General features: G+C 37.3%; 1 protein-coding gene across 1 annotated transcript in view; it reads right to left on the reverse strand.

Moving 5' to 3' along the window:
• PTH2R (parathyroid hormone 2 receptor) overlaps window positions 1-20,186 on the reverse strand; it is a 288,624-nt gene that overhangs the window by 42,485 nt on the left and 225,953 nt on the right. The window contains exon 9 of the mRNA XM_075178631.1: window positions 2,685-2,751. Coding sequence (XP_075034732.1) covers window positions 2,685-2,751 — 67 coding nt within the window. The remainder of the gene's footprint in view (window positions 1-2,684; window positions 2,752-20,186) is intronic.

Genomic DNA, 20,186 nt, shown 5'->3' on the forward strand with positions numbered 1-20,186 from the left:
TTGCATTTGGGAGGTTTAGGTTGCAGCAGCGCAATCTGAGTAGATGAAAGATTTTTTTATTTGTGCATGTCCTTTTTAACATATGATCTATGATCATCTGTTAAATGTCTACTGATCCTGCTGTCCATCTAATGACCTTTTTTTCTTACTGCCTCTTCACTTTCCATGATGCATGCTATCTAACGCTGAAAGTATAGTGTGCACGGTCTTTCAACATTTTTCTTCTGGGTACAGGCCACATTTGTCTATTTAATTGTCTAAATGTCTACTCATTTCACTGTCCATCTACTGGCCTCTTATTTTTATTGCCTCTTCAATTGCCATGGTGTATCTAACTTTAAAAATATAGTGTGCATGGTCTTTCACCATTTTTCTTCTGGGTGCAACCCATCTTCGTCTATCTACTTGTCTAAATGTCTACTATATCTATTTTCCAGTTCAACAACCAACAACCAAAAGGTTTTATATTTTATGGGGGCCCAAACAAATTAGCCACAAAATTGGCAGTCCCTGTAGCTAAAGTGCTTGGTTTGTTAAACTATAAGCATGTCCTTTTTTTCTTTAAATCAATTCTTAAATACTTAATTTAATTGTCTGACAATAAACAAACAACAAAACTAAATCCACACAGGGGCACTTAACATCATTTTTATAATCAAACACTGTACAAACTATACAAACATAGTGGACTGCATTCATCTCTTTAAAATCAAAGCACATGTACAGTATAAGGACACGATGTAGAAACGATGTAGAAAACAGTGCGCAAGCAACGTTATACATTGCAATAAGCAATGCAAATATTCAATAGAAACAATAGAAAAGACATGGTGAGTGACTGGGTGTCTGCCCGATACAAATTATACTGAGCACTCTAATTCTTGCAGTTCTTTCTGGACAAAGTGATATTTTCTCCACCTGTACCAAATCTTTTCATGTTTGTCATACGTAGACAGTACAGTCCTGCGACATGGACAAGTTTGTTTAACATATGGGTGAGTGGGCCAAAGTACAGTTCCACCTTGTACTATTTAACACTATGGCCTTATTGTATCATCACCTATTAAATGTCTAGTGATGCCGCCGCTGTCTGTTAATGTGCTTTGATTGCAGCCTCTTCTCTTTCAATAAGGCATGTTGTCTAACATTAAAAATATAGTTTGCATGTTCTTTCTCTCAACATTATTTTCCTGGGTACAGTCCACCTTCGTCTATCTATCTGTCTAAAGTTACCATCCTATTAGCCAGTGCTCTGACGCTATGTTTCATAGGGATTGTAGCATGCTTTGCACACAAAAGTCTGTTGTCCATCATCCTCCTCATCATCATTTCAGCAAAGTAGTGCTAGCACACAATGCCAGGTCACTTACAGGCAAGCTACTCTTTGTAAAACTGGCTTCACAAAGAATCACAATGGTGTCAGGAAAAACTCAGGAATGTCATTTACGGCTTCTGGTGACTGCATGTAGTTACTTTATGCACATTGCTGTGCCACTGAGTTTCATGGAGATTGTACCTTTCATTAAACTGTCATATATTGATGCTGCTGCTCTGTCACTAAATTTAGCCAGCCAGCTCATTGCAGACTATGGCTAAAATTGGTGAAAATGTTGACAGTTGTGAAGAGATCATTTGAAAATAAACTGCAAATGACTGTAACTGAATGTTAATGCTATAAATAGTAATGTGGGAACAAAAACAGCTCAAAATCACGTGATTTTACCAATTTTCACAATTTTTAATTCAATCCAGATCCACAACTAAATCAAAACGGGAAGATGGTTTTAGAACCAAAACACGAGGGTCTGTGCAAATATCTAACATAGTTTACTAAAGAGACTGATTATCTCATTTGTAAACGAACTATTCCACCACAGCTAGTTTCAGTTTTTTAAAGCATTCCCATGGACTCATCAGGAGGCCATGTCTAAGCCAGAACGGTTCTCCCTGAGATTAAAAGTTAAGTACCAGCAAAGATTAAAGGAAAACATGGCATAATAGGATACACCTAATTAACCATTTTAGGTTCTAAAGTCTGATATACAGCTAGGAGTAAATCCAGCTAGATAAAATCATGTCCTAGCTCAACTCAAAATCACAGTCTATTAAAAAGCTGTTCAGTTTTTGTGTGTTAAGAGCAGAAGCAGAAAGTATCTTTCTTGCACGCAAAATAAAATGACCCTGTTAGTTGGATTTGGCTAACTCTAAATGAGGCCCTGAATTGATAAAATTTGGAGAAGATGATTGTAACTAGGACAAATCTAATTATGTAAAATTATTTATTGTACTGTGCATGAGGTAGGGATTCATTTTCCATTCTAACAATTGTGTTTTTATGCTGGTTATCCTGCTGCATTAGCTGTAACCAGCTCAAGCTGTGAGAGCTAATGCTTGGTTCAGTTTGGGGTTCACTTTTTTCAATATTAATTTAATATGTTGATGATGAATAACACATATCTTGATATGGTTGTATTCTTACACATTATTTTGAGCTGCACATAACTTAAGATACATGCATCTCAAAATACACAGGTAAGAACTCATTGCACGTTTTTCATGGGTATTTTTAGCCTGCAAATTTACATTCAGCTATAAATGACACCCAGCATAAGAAAATATATAGAAAGGCTAAAATGTCCCCTGTGTACTATAATGTCTATAATATATATTTTAAACAAACTCACCCCAATAGCTGCTAATATGGGTGCCTGGTAAATCCATTTGATTTCTCCGGCGCTCAGTTCCCAACATCTAAAAGATAAATTAAAAGAAAATATGATGTGATAAACTGCAATTCAGTGGATCTAAAGGTAGGTGACAATATATAGAGCTACTATAAATAATTTAAGACTTTAAATTTATATATTATATTTTTAGAAGTAAGACATCAAAATAAGAACTATTACTTTTTAAGTGTAATTTTACAAAATTACAAAGCCTTGAATTAATAACATACATATGTTGGGCCTGTCATTAAGTCATTAAGAAGAGCAAAGCAAGAAAAAAAGGAGTAAGGGGGTCAAATTAGTTTATTATTTTGCACATAAGGAAAATATTGGCTGTTTTTTTCATATAGCATACAAATAAAACAAAAAACACAAATAACTTTATTTTTACATTGAAATTTCAAGTTAATCTAAGACATGCCCTACCCCAACTATAAATATGTCCCCACATTCTAATTTTACCTCTCCCTCTAATGCAACATGGTTTTGTCCAGGTGCAGAGTTTAAGTTAACTTTTTTATGCTTTGCTTTCCTTAATGACTTAGGCCTGTTGTGTTAGCTACCATCACTAGCAGTCTTAGTAAATAGCAGTTACTAGTGCAAAATAACTCCACTTTAATGGAGTTTCAACTGTACCCTGTAAATTCCCCATCAATACATTCCTAGCAACATTCACAACTGACATCATAATGTGGGCACATAAGGCAATTGTGGAGATTCAGTACTCATTTATACAGACTTATGGAAGGACAATTTAACTTGTTTATTCAAAGGAAGCATCATACAATTAAATATGTGGACCAAAATGGAAATGGCTAAAATAAAATAAACAGATGCAAACATATATATATATATATATATATATATATATATATATATATATATATAATACTAGAGATGAGCGGTTCAGAATCAGAGAAATCTGAGATATGGGTTTGTCTAGGAAAACCGAGAGTTCTGGATCTCTGAGAAAACTGAGAGTTCTGGATCTACATTTCTATATATAGCCCTCCCTCATTTTCTCATGTGCCATTTTAGAGCTGGCAGCGTGAAGTGCTGTGCTCTGAAAATAGCATTCATGGTAAAAGAGGGACAGAGAAAACTGTAGAATAGTAGTGATTATTGTAAAGCAGTTCTGTTGAGATCAGTCACTAGAATAGTTTGCTGCTCAATTGGTTTTAATTTTAATCTGTCATCTGTCAGAGAGTTTAGACTAGAGATGCTCACTGACCCCCATGCTTTGGTTTTGGATCTTAATTACCTTCGGGTTTTGGTTTTGCCTAAACCGGCCTCGCGTGTTTTGGTTTTAGTTTTGGTTTGGTTTTTTTTTTTTTTTTAACAAAATGCCACTTTTTGGATGAAAATCACATAATTTAGCTATTATTTTTTACATACATTATTATTAACCTCAATAACACTAATTTCCAGTTATTTCCAGTCAATTTTTAGCATCTCACAGATCACAATATGATTTTCATATACTTTTGCCCAAAAGACTGTGCCATAGCTCACCCCCAAATAGTTGCCAGTGTTCAGTGCTTCAACAGAAGTAATCTGCCTGGAATTTATTTTTCAAAATATCCACTCGCATTGTATTGGGCCATAGCATTATTAATGGGCCTGGCAGTGTTCTTTAAAGTGTAGTGACATTGTACTGTGCCATCGATATGGATTCACATCAGCCGAAAACAGACCAGGAGCACCAAGCAGCTGCTGGCACCAGTCATGATGATAGGAATGCCACTACGTCATCTGCTAAAGCCTATGTTAAAGACTGAGATGCATAGTGTTTTTAAAGTGAGGGAAACCAAAATGTAAAAAAAACACAATTTTCCTTGGTAAATTAAAAAACACTTGTAATCAAGGCAAAGTTAACTGCAGAAAAAAATTAAATTGCCAACATGCCATTACACACGCAGTGGCAAGGAAAGAGTCAGGTCTTTCTGTATGAGTGCTAGTTCTGCAACTTTACTTGAGGCATCTTCTTGTAAGTTCAGTCATGACAATGCAAGACCCTGCAGCACGGTGCCTCCATGGTGTTCTTCCACTGTCCTAAAACATACTAGTCGATTAACTGGCTGCGTTTGTGTGTATGTGTCTATGTTAGAATTTTACACTGTAAGCTCTGAATGGGGTAGGGACTGATGTGAGCTAACATAACTTATAACTATATCTTATAATTATCTACATAACTAACATAACTTATTACTATATCTTATAACTATCTACATAACTAGCATAAGTTATAACTATATCTTGTAACCATCAACATAACTAACATAACTTATAATGGATTCTGCTTAGTTCTCATCTGCTCTGCACAGCGCAGCACAATTACTGGTGCTATATAATTAGCTCCTGCTGATGAGGATGATGACAGGGATGTGCAGGAGATGCTGTCTGTGGCTGGAAACATTTCTGGACTTTCAACAGCATGTAGGAGATTGCAGCTGCTACCACAATAATACAATTTGCCCTGTCACCGACTCAAGCAAGAGTTTTCCACCCTTTGTACGCTTAAGTGAAAGCGAGGAACAGCGAAAGGCCATTCACGCTTACTCTGCACCCCATGGGAAAAGAGGGGGAATGTGTTTTAGTCCAGCACAGTGGAGAATAATTTCAGTGTTCTTTATGGTCCTGAAAGTAATATAAAAAGTCTACTGTAAAGTGAGTTCAGCACAGCTACCTTGATTTCCCTTAATTAGACTTTTGGAAAAAAAAAATGGTGAATATCAGACCGGTAGATCAAGTACTTTATTCGCTTTGCCAGGATCTAAGGGTTATCAACATTTTTAAATCTGATTACTACATTTTGGCGACTGTGCTTGACCCTAGGTTTAAGAGTTATGTGTTATATTTATTTCCAAATGACACATATCTCAAGAGTTGCTGGTCAGCCAGTTGACTGCTCAAGTGGCACATGACACCACAAGGTATACTCCTTCAGTTTCTATTGTGACTGTAGCTAGGAAAAAATAGCTTTACCAAGAGACCCAGTGGTGGTGATCCCTGAGTCTGCACAACATTTCAACATCTGATGTGGTCTAAAAGAATTTCCCCAAAACCGTGACAGCTTTGGCTTAATATGTACTACAAATTCCTTGAGAAAGTCCTTTGCTGGCAATTACATCAAAGTACAGAGACTTCTGTAATATAGTCTTACAGCATGGAATAATTAATATTGTGTGAGCAAAGATGATGTACACACTGATGAGGATGAGAATGGTGACTGTAGATTGCAGATGCTGGGATGTAGCTGAGAGAAGGAAGCTAGCTAGTTTTTTCTCCAATTTCCTCTGAATCTACTTCCCTCAGTACATATCATCGTGTTCTAGTATTTTTCTCCATTTGAAGAATGTTACCCTCCTGTACCTTGTTGAAAAACCCTTCATAAATATATATTTCAAAGTTTCTATTATGTCCCTCCTTTCCCTTTTGTTTCTGTGTAGGCAATGACACTGAGACTGAAGAGTGACAAGAACACTGTTGTTACCCTTCTGTTACTCTGTAAACAACAATGCCAGCCTATTACATTCTCATTCTCCTATTTCTGGGTGAGCTCTGGCACAGTACAATGTGACTGAAGACTTGGAAGAACACTGCCAACACTTCTTTTTCACTTACATTAATAACGCTGCCTGTGAAATGGAAACTGGATCTCGACTTCGAGTGTTAATTATAGAATTATAGAATTAAAGTCTCACGAGATCCGAGGATGCAATGATGAAGTTTTGCCTTGTTTTCATGCCCAAACACACTTGACAGCCGGCGCGGATACCCTAAGTTCGGGTGGACTTGGTTTTCGGGAAACCGAGCACGGCCATCTCTAGTTTAGATGGGCAATACTTGTTGTTATTAATGCATATATAATAGTACTAGTATAGAAAGTTAAATATGATATATATAAATAAATTATGATGATGATGATGATCATGCTAAACTAGGTAGTATATTCAGTGGAAAAAAAAGAGCGTAAATTTGCTGTCTGCAGCAGAATCCAAAAAAACAAATATATTTATTTCTTTTAAAATATTAAGTTTTTCTAGTTAAAGTAATCTTGTGTGAGGAAGTGACATCTGAAATATTTTTTAAAAAAATGGATGTTTACTTGTGAGTGTCAATGCAGCTGCACACACAAAAAAATGCCATATATTGTAAACTTTTTTCTATGTTGCAATACTTGTCAATTTTTAAAGGGTCATTCAGTGACATTTATATTAAATGGGATGTTTGCATGTTAGTGTCAATGTAGCTGCACCCCTCCTCCCCCAAAAAAACTATGGACCTGCCTGTTAAATGGCGCTGGATCTCGACTTTGAGTGTTAATTACAGAATTAAAGTCTCACGAGATCCGAGGATGCAATGATGAAGTTTTGCCTCGTTTTCATGCCCGAACACGCGCGACAGCCAGCGCGGATACCCTAAGTTCGGGTGGGCTTGGTTTTCGGTAAACCGAGCACGGCCATCTCTAGTTTAGACGGGCAATACTTGTTGTTATTAATGCATATATAATAGTACTAGTATAGAAAGTTAAATATGATATATATAAATAAATGATGATGATGATGATGATGATGATGATCATGCTAAACAAGGTAGTATATTCAGTGGAAAAAAAAGAGCGTACATTTGCTGTCTGCAGCAGAATCCAAAAAAACAAATAGATTCATTTCTTTTAAAATATTAAGTGACATTTATATTAAATGGGATGTTTGCATGTCAGTGTCAATGTAGCTGCACCCCTCCTCCCCAAAAAAACTATGGACCTGATTCATTAAGGAGAGGAAAGCAAAAAAAAAATGAGTAACTTTGTACCTTGGCAAAACCATGTTGCATTGGAGGGGGATGTACATTTTATCATGTCCTGGATCAACTTAGATTTCAGTGTAAAAATAAAGCTAAGTATTTGTGTGTTACATGGAAAAACAATCAGTATTTTCCTTACGTGCAAAATAATAGTATTTGCAACCCTTGCAATGCAACAAGGTTCAAAGTTACTCATTTTTTATTTGCTTTACTTTTCCTTAATGCATCATGCCCTCTATATTCTAAACATTTCTATTTTTCAATAGTTTTTAAAGGATTATTCAGTGACATCTATATTGAAAATGGGTGTTTGCATGTGAGAGTTTTTTCTGGGCATTTTCGACATTCAGATACTGCATGTAGAACATTGCAATGGCTGCAAAAAAAATGTCATCTGCCATGCCACTAACTGAAGCAAGCCCATTATATAAATTAAACAACAAATATTGTAAGGTGCAAAAGATAAAATATTTGAAATTAGAAAGCATGCATAATGAAGAGTGAAGAGGCAGTAACAATCAGATATTATTAGATGGACAAAGGCATCAGTAGATCTTTAGACAAGTAGATACCTAATTGTAAAGCACTATGTAATTTATTGTCACTATATAAATAAATGATGATGATGATAGACAAAGGTGGCCTGCACTCATACCAAAAACTTCAAAAACTAGTACTATGCACTTCTCGATGGGCAGTGCATTCATAGTTAGCCAAGGTTGGAGCTTTCAAATACCTTGCTGCTTTTTAAATAAATGTTGATGATGATTGATGAAGGTGGAGGAACAGTAGGCAGGAGAGCATTGCAGTCAACGACTAATTCATATGGTTCTACCGCTGATTGACAGCAGGTCACTGCCCCTTTCAAAGTAACCTGATTCTTGGTCCTTTTGGTTGGAGGATCCTTTGACCTGCTTTGTGTGGGCATGTCATTGTGAGTCCAGAAGGGGTGTAGTCACTCTGATGCCAGATATAGCACCGGCCAGTCGTAAAGGATTATATTCGGGGACCAGAGGTGTAATAGTAACTTTGCCATCCACTGTTTGGTTTTGCTATTAATTGCTAGCTACCTTCCATTACACTCTCATCTACCATTTTTTGTTTAAATAAAAACTGTGACCTTTTGCCAAATAATCATTGGTGCCCATGTAGTTATTCATTTATTCTATTACAGTAATAGTAAATCTGAACATGCAAAGGAGGTTTGGGTGCAATGAAAGGGAAACATTAACACTTTGCAGTTTAATTATATTTTAAACTGAATGGGAGAAAGTAAATGCAAAAATGGCAAAATTACAAAATCCTTCATTAAGACAGCTCGCTGCAGACTTTGGTCAGAATTGGTGAAAATTTGGACAGTGGTGAAGGGATCATTAGAAAATATACTACAAATGATTGGAAAAGAAAGTTAATGCTATAAATAGTAATATAGCAGCTCAAAATAACATTATTTTACCAATGTTTCACATTTTTTATTTAAATCCAGATCCAAAACAAAGTCAAAGCCTTTCACATTTTTTGGGTATTTTGGCAAAGCCAGTTACAAAACAAAAACATGAAAAATTTTTAGAATCAAAATCACATCCAAATACATTGTTCAATTTATTATGTGAAGGAAATCTGAAAAAAATAATTTATTGGTAGAGCTACATGATGTAATGTTGTTGTATTTCTACTCACATATACTATTTGGTGTGAATCACACAATAACCATTGCCTGTCCTTTACCTAGTCATCAGTGTTCCACTGTGGGGGATAATTAGTTTTTAAGACATCATTAAGCCATTTGCTGAAATATTTAATGGCTCATTCAACTGCATTCCAAATTTTGTTTACAAAATGGTTTGTCAGGATGTACTTTTGCAGCATGCAGTCAGCTTTTAATTTGTATTGTAATGCATGTTATCATCGGGAGGCTTCATTGAAGTCTGATGGGACATTCTAATATAGCTGGCTATAAGCAAGAAGTTAAAATATGTAGGACAATAAAATGAAAATATAATATGTCACTGTAGTACACAAATCAAGTCAATGTATATCGATCCAACAATTTAATAATGGACACTGGTTGTAACATACAGTATATACAATCTGTAAGAGAAGTTTGCACCAGAAATAAGATGAAAGTAGGATGGCCGTGAGCAACTTCATTGTTAACAGAGCATGTTAAAACCTCACTATGATTTTCGTATATAAATTCCAAGCACAAACTGATTGAATAGCCGAGTAATTATTAATCCATAAGGTTTGCCAAGAAAAGGACTGAGTACTCATAGCCATTACAGAAAAAAACTCTGATATTATTGAACCTTCATGGGCCATTTTTATGGTCTATTCAAGAAATAGGTTTATTGATCAAGTGGATTAATAAGGCTTGGCTTTGTTAATGTACTTTAGCGATGATGCATTGCTACTGTTCAGAGTAATTTGGTTACTACAAGAGAAGGCATTAGAAACCTTTTAAAATGCCAAAGTGTTTGAATGTATCTGTTCAATGCAGTTTTCAGCATTAATGATAGATAGAATTTAAACTAGGACATAGATAGTTTTATTTTGCAAAGTCTTATTGATTTTTACACATTGTATGTATGTATGCTCTCCATTTTGAAAACACAGTAAACAGGTTTGAAAAACATAGTCAACAATGTGTAACTTTCTCATGATTACTTTACCTTAAGTATTTATACCTTTTACAACAACTATGCTTGACTATGTTTACCAAAAAGAGAACACACTGATTATCTCAGTTGAGAAAATGGAGGTAGTGAATTTGATGGGACAGGCTCAATAACAGAGCCATTGAGTCCCAGGTGAGGAAGAGAGAGAGACTGGGAGTTGTAATTCATGATAGCGAGTGTGACACCTCAATCTAAGTCCAAGCCATAACGTGCCTTCTCAGGTGAAATAGACACCCAAGGGATCAACGCTTACATGTTCCACCTGAATAATTTGTCAGTGGGCCTATAATAACACTGATTGTTGTGTATGTATTGAGTATTTTTGCAATTAGTTTCAATTGGAGCTTGCAGGGATATTTTTTTCTTATACTCATCCAACACCTTGAAAAATTGCTGGACAAGCAGCAGGAATGACCCAGAGGAGCAGGATTAAATCTGCCAGCCTGGTGGTATAGGGATGTGGAATGTAATATAAGCAATTCATCTAGTGCTAGATGTTCTAACCAGAAATCCTCTGGAACAGTGGGGACCCTGGTTATAGAAATAGTAACCCAGAGATTACATTGAATAGCACCTGAAGGTTCTTCCCTGCAACACTGTAGCTCAGTAGACAGGTGCTTTACTTGCATCGCAGAGTACTATAATCACCCTGAATAATTGCCTTCTATCTTTCAACAAAGGTATTCAGTACAATATATTCCTTAATTGATGCTTAAAAATATGCTTTTGAGAACATCATATACTTAAATAGAATACACCTAGTATAATTTAGAAATTTCTGTATGATCATCCATTCAATTTCTCTTTGGTTTCCTCATGGGCTGTGTTTAATATATTAATTTAATATACATTGCATCTATTTTAGTTACAGGAGTATATATTGTTTATTTTTTTCTTTTCTGGCAGAGATTTTTCTTTTTCTGTAATAGGAAGCATAATTTACAGGAATCACTGATTTTTTATGTAGTTTAATCAATTTGGTGTATGCATTAGAGGAAGAATGGAAGGCAAAGAAATAGTGGGAAAATCCATGGCAGTACATTATGTGCATTTAGAGTTGGGAGTGACAATGTATTTTATATGAAGTGTAGTGTACCTTTAAGAATGCTTCACATTTTGATATGCTCGGGGATATAGATATATATTTTAGATATTGTAAGAAGTTTTGCAGAGGATGTTAAAAGCAGAAGTAAAAGATGGCATTTGCAGAAGTAGCTGCTTACAAACAATGGTGCTACTTTTTGGAAAATTGCACCATAAGCCTAGAACAAGTACAACTGCAGGCTTGTCAGGAAACTGATCTTGTGATTTATCAACTGTTTTTGCACATCAACAAGTTCTTCAGAAGAACTATACAAATGTGTAACCTGGTATGTATTAAACATAACAGTTTTTATATACAGAAGAGATGATGCTATGTTTATTCTGTTCTCCGATCGATCGTAATTCATGAATGCAGGAAGATTTCCTTTGATTGTGCATAAGTTCAGCATCAATCCACATCAATCCATAGCATACATTTGATTTGACATTTCTTTGGAGGCCCCAGCAAGATGGTCAGTGCCCAATGACCCACGGAATGATCATTGGATCAGAGAGAGACACAGATGCATAAATCCACGTGGTCAGTAATTTTCTGCTCTGCCTCTGTGTTTTCTACAGTCCTGCCTGTTCTGTGTGTCGCTGTGCCTCGACCATAAAAGCCAATCAGAGGCAAACTTTAATATTCATTTTGTTTAAGGTATGTTTTGCATATTATCTGTTGTTCTTTGAAAATTTGATGGTCAAAGTTTAATGTCATTGCATTGGAATCCATAAGATACACAATTTAATAAGTCATTTAATTCTTTGGGACCCAGGTATGGGTCCAGATTGTGTTAATTGTTGTTTCAAGTCATAAGGTATTTTGACAAGATCATAAGGTATTTTGATCATGGGTAATAACAAAAGTAGAGAATCTGATGTTCCAGGAACGCCTATGGACATAATAAAATATATCCATGGCAAGGAATTTTGTGTAGGAATGGGTGAATTGTTTAAGAAGTTTAATTTGACCAAAGATGGTAGTTTTGATCCAATTAAGATACAACACATGATAAAGAGCATGACAAAATATATTGATAAACGTAACTTAAGAGAAAAATGTGAAACATAGCTGTAAACCATGGAGAAATTGATTTATGAACTTGAATTTGCAGAAATGGCAGATGTAAGAGAAGTAATTGACATGTCTAAATGGAGAGTGTTGCAAGTAGTAATGTGACAATAACAAAAGGGGTATTAAGATCAAACCCCAAGACATTGTTTGAGGCGGCACAGGGAAGTTAAGAGATCTGGAAAATCAAAATATATGTGGAAATGTAAATGTGAGACTGGACTGAATTATTGGAGAGTAAAGAAATGTGTAAAATGTGGAATGCTGCAAAATTTGGGACCCAGACAGAAGGTCTAAATATTGTGACTAGCATTATTTGTGTTGTGAATCTGTCATTAAAATGAGTTAAAAACAAGTTTTACTGAAAGGTTAGTTGCTAGTCACATGTATAGGAATAATTGTTTAATTGTTTGTAAGTATTTGGAGCATTTGCATAAGGCAGACTTCTAGCAAACTAATATAATCTGTGTAGTGTAAATGTATGTATATAGGAGAAACATTGTGCAGTGTATGTGTGATGCTGCACAGCTGAGAGAACGGAATCCCCCCCCCCTTATTCTGTGTAAAAGACTTCAGTGTGTGAAAAAAGAAGGGGGATTGTGGTTTTGGTTATCTGACCATGTATGTAAAATTGATAAAAAGGTTCTTCGAGTATGCTTCAATAATTCAAGAGTAATATAAATATCTCCGGAGTGGTGACAACACATTAAAGCAGATTAATATTTAGTTTAAAGCTGAGACACGTAGTTCCACAACTGTAGGCTGGAAGATATAATTACATTTTTCTTCCTCTATTTGAGGGAGTGAGTATTGTTTTGTTTTTCATTTGTTTTAAGGTCGAAAAAGTTGTACATTTGTAAATGTAATGCCTGTACGGGCTAATTGTAAGATTTTGAAGAGAAGCAAAATGTTTTACATTCTGTGGTCCATCACTGCGCGAATCAAAGGACGGACAAAAATGTAAATAATGTACAGATAGTGTCAGCAGAAAACACACACCTCCAGCTGGCTGGGGTCCAAAAAGCTGTGTCTGTTTTTGAAGTAGAGAAAAGTGGAAGTGAGCTTTTACATGCAGATATTACAAGCAGTTTTAATCTGTGTGAAAATGGTGCTGATGAATGTTTTGCAGAGCGTTTGCTATGCCCATAAAGAAATATTACAAGATAAAATCCCGTCTATGAGTGAGACTTTTCAAGTGAATACCTTTGTACTTTAAATAGGGAAAACACAGAATCTGAAAATATACGTGAATATTTGGTGATTGGGAGATTCTGTTGAGAAAATGCTGAGTGATTTGCAGACACAATGCGAGATGTCTAACGAGAGTACTCTGATTTGTGAGAGTGCTTTTAAAATGTCTGAATGCCTGAAAACTTTTGAGAGGGCTGTGTGTGATGAACTGATAGAAATCCAGGAAGAGACATCAGAGCCATTCAATGGGGCTGTGCTAGGTGATGATGAGAAAGGAGTGGCTTTCAGCATGCACCCAGGTCACGTCACTCTGACATTCCCTGTTTGTGGGATTAGGGACAGCTCCTTTTACAAAAGCATTTTTTCATGACATTGAACACATAGCTTCACAGTTAAGCTACACAAAGAAACACGTAAACAAGTGTTTAATGAGCAGCCACCCACTGTACAAAATGTTCACTGGATACCTGATAAGGGTTTACAGGAGAGTGAGGGAAACGCAGTGATAGGGGGTGGACACACATTGATTGGCAAATTGTTTAATACCAGAGCTGGCAAAGTAGTAAAGTCAACAGCAGAGAAAGAATTGAACAAAAATGTAGATTAATAATGGTTACTGTAATCCCTAATGAACAAATGTTAATCTCTATGCAAAAAGTTGTTCTTCACAGAAGTTCTCCAGCTGGCAAGCAGGGAGGATGTGAACCTGCCCACACAGGTTTGTGGCATAATAATTATGGTGAGCTTGTTGCACCAAAATAAGTTCGTACCCTGTTTTGGCACAGCTTAGTCGTGGTTTAACACACAAGGACTGCTATAGCTCAATTAATTATGGGCTATTGGTATTCTCCGAAATTCATTACACTAGCTGCAAATTTCTGCTAGCTGTTTAACCTGTTTGCAGGCAAATCTTGGACAGACTGTTCTCACAGAACCAACACACCTCCCAGCTACAGAGAGAGACCCTTTAGGGAATCCAGATTGAATTTACCCAACTCTCAATGAATAGAAGGATGCAATATATTTTGGGTTGTGAGTCCACAGCCACAACAAACATAAGTAAATGCAAGAAAGATTTACATGATATAGACTCCGCTGAGTATGACTATTGTGTTTTAGAAAAAAGACTTAAGACTTTATGTGCTATTATCCGTGCTCCTGCATTGGCACTTCTGCACAATGGCAAGTCATTTGCACTCTCCTCTGAGCAGGAACAAATGTTTAATCAATTAAAAACTGATGTAGCCACGGCGCCAGCACTGACTTTGCCAGATTTTAAGAAGTTGGTTGGTCTGTTTTGTCATGAAGTGCGGGGACATGCCCAGGGAGTGCACACACAAGCACATGGAGGGAAAGAGAGACCTTAGGCGTACTGGTCTAAGCAGTTACCGTATTTCCCCATGTATAAGACACACCTTTTCCCCAAAAATTTTGGGTCTAAAAACTGGGTGCGTGTTATACAGGGGTAGTAGCGCTTACCCTGTCAGATGCTTACTCTGTCCAGTAAAGTCTTCTTTCTTCTGTCCGTTCTGATCCTGATGCTGGAAAGTCGCTTACCATCCTCTTCGCGATGACCGGATGTGGTGCGTGAACCGCAGTTGGAACGCACACTACCAGTTTCTGCATTTGGCGTTTTTCCAATCAGGACCTTGTCACAGTCCTGATTGGACATACAGTCATCGCGAAGAGGACGGTAAGCGACTTTCCAGCATCAGGATCATAATGGACAGAAGAAAGAAGACTTTACTGGACAAAGGAAGCATCTGACAGGGTAAGGCAGAATTGACAATAACGTTAGAACTCCGTCTCTCCTCTCTGTACATGCTGCACAATTACTCTGTGAAAAAATTGAGGAAAATGTTTTTTGCACTCACCAATTGCTCTGCAAAAGACTATAAACATTATCCTCAATTCTTTCACATGATGTTTACAGGTGCGTCTTATACAGTGGAGCGTCATATACATGTGGAAATACGGTAGATCCTGTAATCAGGGCAGCACCAACATGCATTAAATCAGTAGCCGCAGCTGCACTACTGATGGAAAAAAACAGCCCTCGTAGTGTTGGGGCATGAACTTGTTATACAGGTACATTCAGTGGCAGAAGTTCTCAACCAGACACAGACAAAATACTTGTCCTCAGCCAGGCTCACTAAACATGAGGTGGCTTTGCTTGCCCTTTCTATATGTGAAATTGAAAAGGTGTGCAACTTTGAACCCAGCAGCATTATTCTATTGCTGATGTATTCAAAAGAAGGGAAAGAAGTGGTGCATATTGACACAAGAAGCAGATATTGATCAGACAAATAGTGAATGTGACAGTCAGTGACAGCTGCAGCAAGACACAGAAAATAAATAAACTTTTTATTTTTCTCCCGTGCATGATTGCATTGAACTAATGTGATTAGAAAGTGCTGCTATACCTGACATACCTGAAATCCCTATACCAAATGCTGATTTAGAACTGTTTGTAGATGGTTCCCGATATTATGTTGATGGCACACCATACACATGGTGTGCAGAACTTATTAGGTCACCGTTTGCTGCTCTTCAACTTCCTAAGCAACTAGCGGTGATAAAGGTACAGGCACACACTAGGGAACAAACCTCAGAAGTCAAAGGTAAAGCCCTAGCAGATGCCACTGCAAAGCAAGCTGCTGTACTGCCACTGCACCCTGTGAATATAAATGTTGTGACCCTATGCCCAATCCCAGACTTAGAGATACTTATTAAGTTTCAAGAACAAGCCCCAAATGTTGAAAAACAGGCCTGGAAAGGGATGGGGGCAGAGGAACAAGGATATAATTGGCGGTTGCAGGATCGCTATTGTTTGACAAAAGCACTGTAACCAGTGATGGCATAAGCCCTACATGGAAAGGTCCATGTGTCCAAGGACACCATGTTAAAGGACCTGGAAAGAAACTGGGTGGCTCCTGGATTTGCACAAGCTGCACAAGCATATGTATCTGACGTGTGATATTTGCTTGACAGAATCCTGGTAAGACTGTAAAAGTCCCATCCAAAAGTACCCCACAGACTCTGTACCCTTTCCAAAGGCTGCAGATTGACTTCAAAAAGTTGCCAAAAATAGCTGGCTATGAGTATGTCCTCGTGTGCATTGACCTATTTTGTCAGCAAGTGAAGATGTGTCCTTGTAGAACAGCAACCATTAAAGCAATTGATAAGAAACAAATGTTAGAATTAATATGTTGATATGAGGTTTCAGAAGTGATTGAGAATGATAGAGGTATCCATTTTATGGGCAAGGAACTACAGCAGGTTCTAGAAGAAGTGGGTATCACGTGAGCACTACACACCCCCAGAGTAGTGGGTGGGTAGAAAGGCTGAATGGTACATTAAAATTGGAGATGCAGAAACTAATTGCAGAAACCAGGAAACAATCGAATAAAATCCACCACAAGGTTTTCTATTCCATTCCAGATCCAAACCAGGATTCTAACACTCATCAGTAGGAACCTGGAATTTGAGCTGTTATAAAGAAAACATGTGAGAAAAGCTCTTGAACCCAGGTTTGAAGGAACATACCAGATCTTATTGATGACTCCCACGGCAGTGGAGGTGCAAGGAAGAGACACCTGGATACACGCTTCACACTGCAAGATTTTCAAAACAGGGGAGTCTGAATAAAATGTATAAGTACAAGTTGCTTAAAGGTCCAAAGAAAACCAGAGAATGGTTTTTAATGATATTAGCGGGAGGTATATTGATTGCAAGTTATTGTCTTTCGTTGTGGGCTGTAGGTGCTTATCAGTCTACAAAAGAAAGCCAGGTCTGGAAGAACCAGACTCACTCCAATAGCAGTGTAGAGATCATTATACATAATGAGAAAAATTCCAATATGAAAGTTCAACTCAAACCCATAAAGGAAAGAGCAACCCATGACTGTAGGGGTTTACCTCAATATAGAAATGTATTTGTGAGTATTGTGGACACCCTCCTGAAGCAAGGAGTATCAGATGGTGTCAGAGCCCGACAAACAAAGAGCCCAGTGTTGCATCTTTTTCATTAATGGCACAGATGACCCAGAGAGAATAATTGGTGAACACTTACAAGAAATGAGAGAAATGTAAAATAAATTTTCAAAGGAGCACACTGGAGATGCTTATCTAGAAGGATGGTTTATATGACTGAACCTGGCCAATTAGTTCAAGGGCATAGAGGATGGGTATCAGGTCTAATACATGTTGCTCTACAGGAATTGCTCATAATCCTTCTTGTATATGCATTGATAAAAATAATGATCCTGGTGTTCAACAAGTGCACTAAAGGCAAGTGTTTATGTTTCAGAAATACAGTTACCATGACACCAGCCTTAACTGTCGTACTGTACACCCCGCTAAAGAAAAGCGCTTTGTGTAGAACCCCAAGCAGCACTTCCATTTGTGAACAAAGTAGATGCCAAGAACCTCTTTCATGGAGTCTGCATGAATACTACTGATGATGGAACTTACCCAAATTAAGATATACAGCACAATGGACAATCCCTCCTATTGTGAAACAAGCGACAAATAACACTTGCCAAGCGCACTGTGTATTTTCTCCTTCCCTTTCCTTTTTTCCTTGCCAATGAAATCAATAGTTAGGGTGAGATTCTATTTGGAATGGTCACTAGGCTTGAATGACTCTATAAGATTCCATTGTATAAAACCTTTAGGGAGTTATATTGCGAAGTAGGGTCTACACAGGAGCCAAATAGGACTACAGGCGGGGTATAGTTAAGAGATTCTAGATTAAAAGATGAATTAAAAGAAGGGAATGACAATGTATTTTATATTAAATGCTTCACATTTTAATATGCTCAGGGATATAGATATATATTTTAGAAATTGTAAGAAGTTTTGCAGAGGATGCTAGAAGCAGAAGTAAAGATGGCATATGCAGAAGTAGCTGCTTACAAATAATGGTGCTACTTTTAAACTTTTTGGAAAATTGCACCATAAGAACAAGTACAACTGCAGGCTTGCCAGGAAACTGATCTTGTGATTCATCAACTGTTTTTGCACATCAACAAGCTCTTCAAAAGTACTATAAAAATGTATAACCCGGTATGCATTAAACAGAACAGTTTCTATACACACAAGAGATGATGTTGTGTTTATTCTGTTCTCCGATCGATTGCAATGCATGCTTGCATGAAGATTTCGTTTGATTGTGTATAAGCTCAGCATCAATCCACAGATAGCATACATTGGATTTGACAGGAGTAAATTGAACTAAAAATTGCACCTTGGCAAAATCATTTTTATTATGGGTAGGGAAAGCACATTGTATTGAAACATGTTGGAGAATCACACTGAAGTGTTGGTATGTAGGAGCACTTTTGCTCTGTCTCCAATGTTTGCTATGGCAACTGCTGCTTTCTCTGGTGGTCTAGGAGGAAACAGGAAGTGGGGCAGGACTCCAATGTTAGATTTGCGCTACTTTGCATGCCCAGACCTCGAAAACCGGAAGTTCGGCTTTTCCCACTGACACTTCCATTAAGACACTAAATGGACAAGTCGCAGCTTAGAGAGCTCGCATGTCATATAAGTTCCCCAAAGTGTTTAAACCGTGAACCGGAGGCTCCCTAATGTGCCCACAATAAATAGAGGAGTCTGCCGCAACAATAAACTCCAAGGCTGTGCAGTATAGCACACCTCCCTGCATCATATCTATATAAGAATGCATCACCACCAGCATACACATAAGTGTGTGCTGTATATATGTATTGCCTAATTGCTGCAACTGTTGTTACTGCTGAATACTGCTGTGCTACAAGCAACTGTGAGTAACTGCATTCATCTGTTGTTATCATCTTTAAATAAACAGCAACCTGTTTAAGTTACAAAAGCGTTGTGACTTAATATCCACATTAACACTGCTGAACACCTTTGGTAACATCAGAAGGTATAACCAACAGGTTATGGGCCCAGTACTGTGTGCTAAAGTAAATTCTTAAAACGTAAAGAACGATAACAGATGTGCAAGAGGATAAAAGAAAGCTTTTTATTTTTGGAAGAATAGTCCTTTATTAACTACACAAAGAAAAATGCACAGCACAGGCACCAGTATGAACTTTGCTAAACTAAAAGGTTCTGAAAATTATGCAACGTGGAAATTTTACAATGCAAATGCAGTTAATGCGGGAAAACTTGTGGAAAGTCACAGTAGACCCAGATGACAGTCCAAATGCTGATGAAGTGAATAGAGCCATACGCACCATTGGCTTAGCTGTAGAACAGCACGTGTATTCTATCATTAATTATAAAGATTCAGCAAATGAGATGTGGACTGCTCTGGAAAATGTGTATGAGGACAAAGGTCTGATGAGAAGGAAGAACTTGTGGCGTACACTGTATGGGACTAAATTGAGTACTTGTGAGAGCATGGATGAATACATAGACAAAATGCTGTCGATATCACAGCAATTGACATCTGTAAGAGCACAGTTACACAACGAGGAAGTCGCAATGGCGATTCTGCAGAATCTCACACCAGAGTGTGATTTCCTTGTAATAGTTTTGGAGTCCAACGATATCAAGTTAATGACAGAAATCGCAAGAGCTAAGCTGCTGCAGTTCAAACAGATAATTCCTGTCAAGGCAAATGCTGAGAGTACCGTTCTACTCA

Source organism: Mixophyes fleayi, chromosome 7, assembly GCF_038048845.1.
Source record: "Mixophyes fleayi isolate aMixFle1 chromosome 7, aMixFle1.hap1, whole genome shotgun sequence".
NCBI classification, from domain to species: Eukaryota; Metazoa; Chordata; class Amphibia; order Anura; family Limnodynastidae; genus Mixophyes; species Mixophyes fleayi.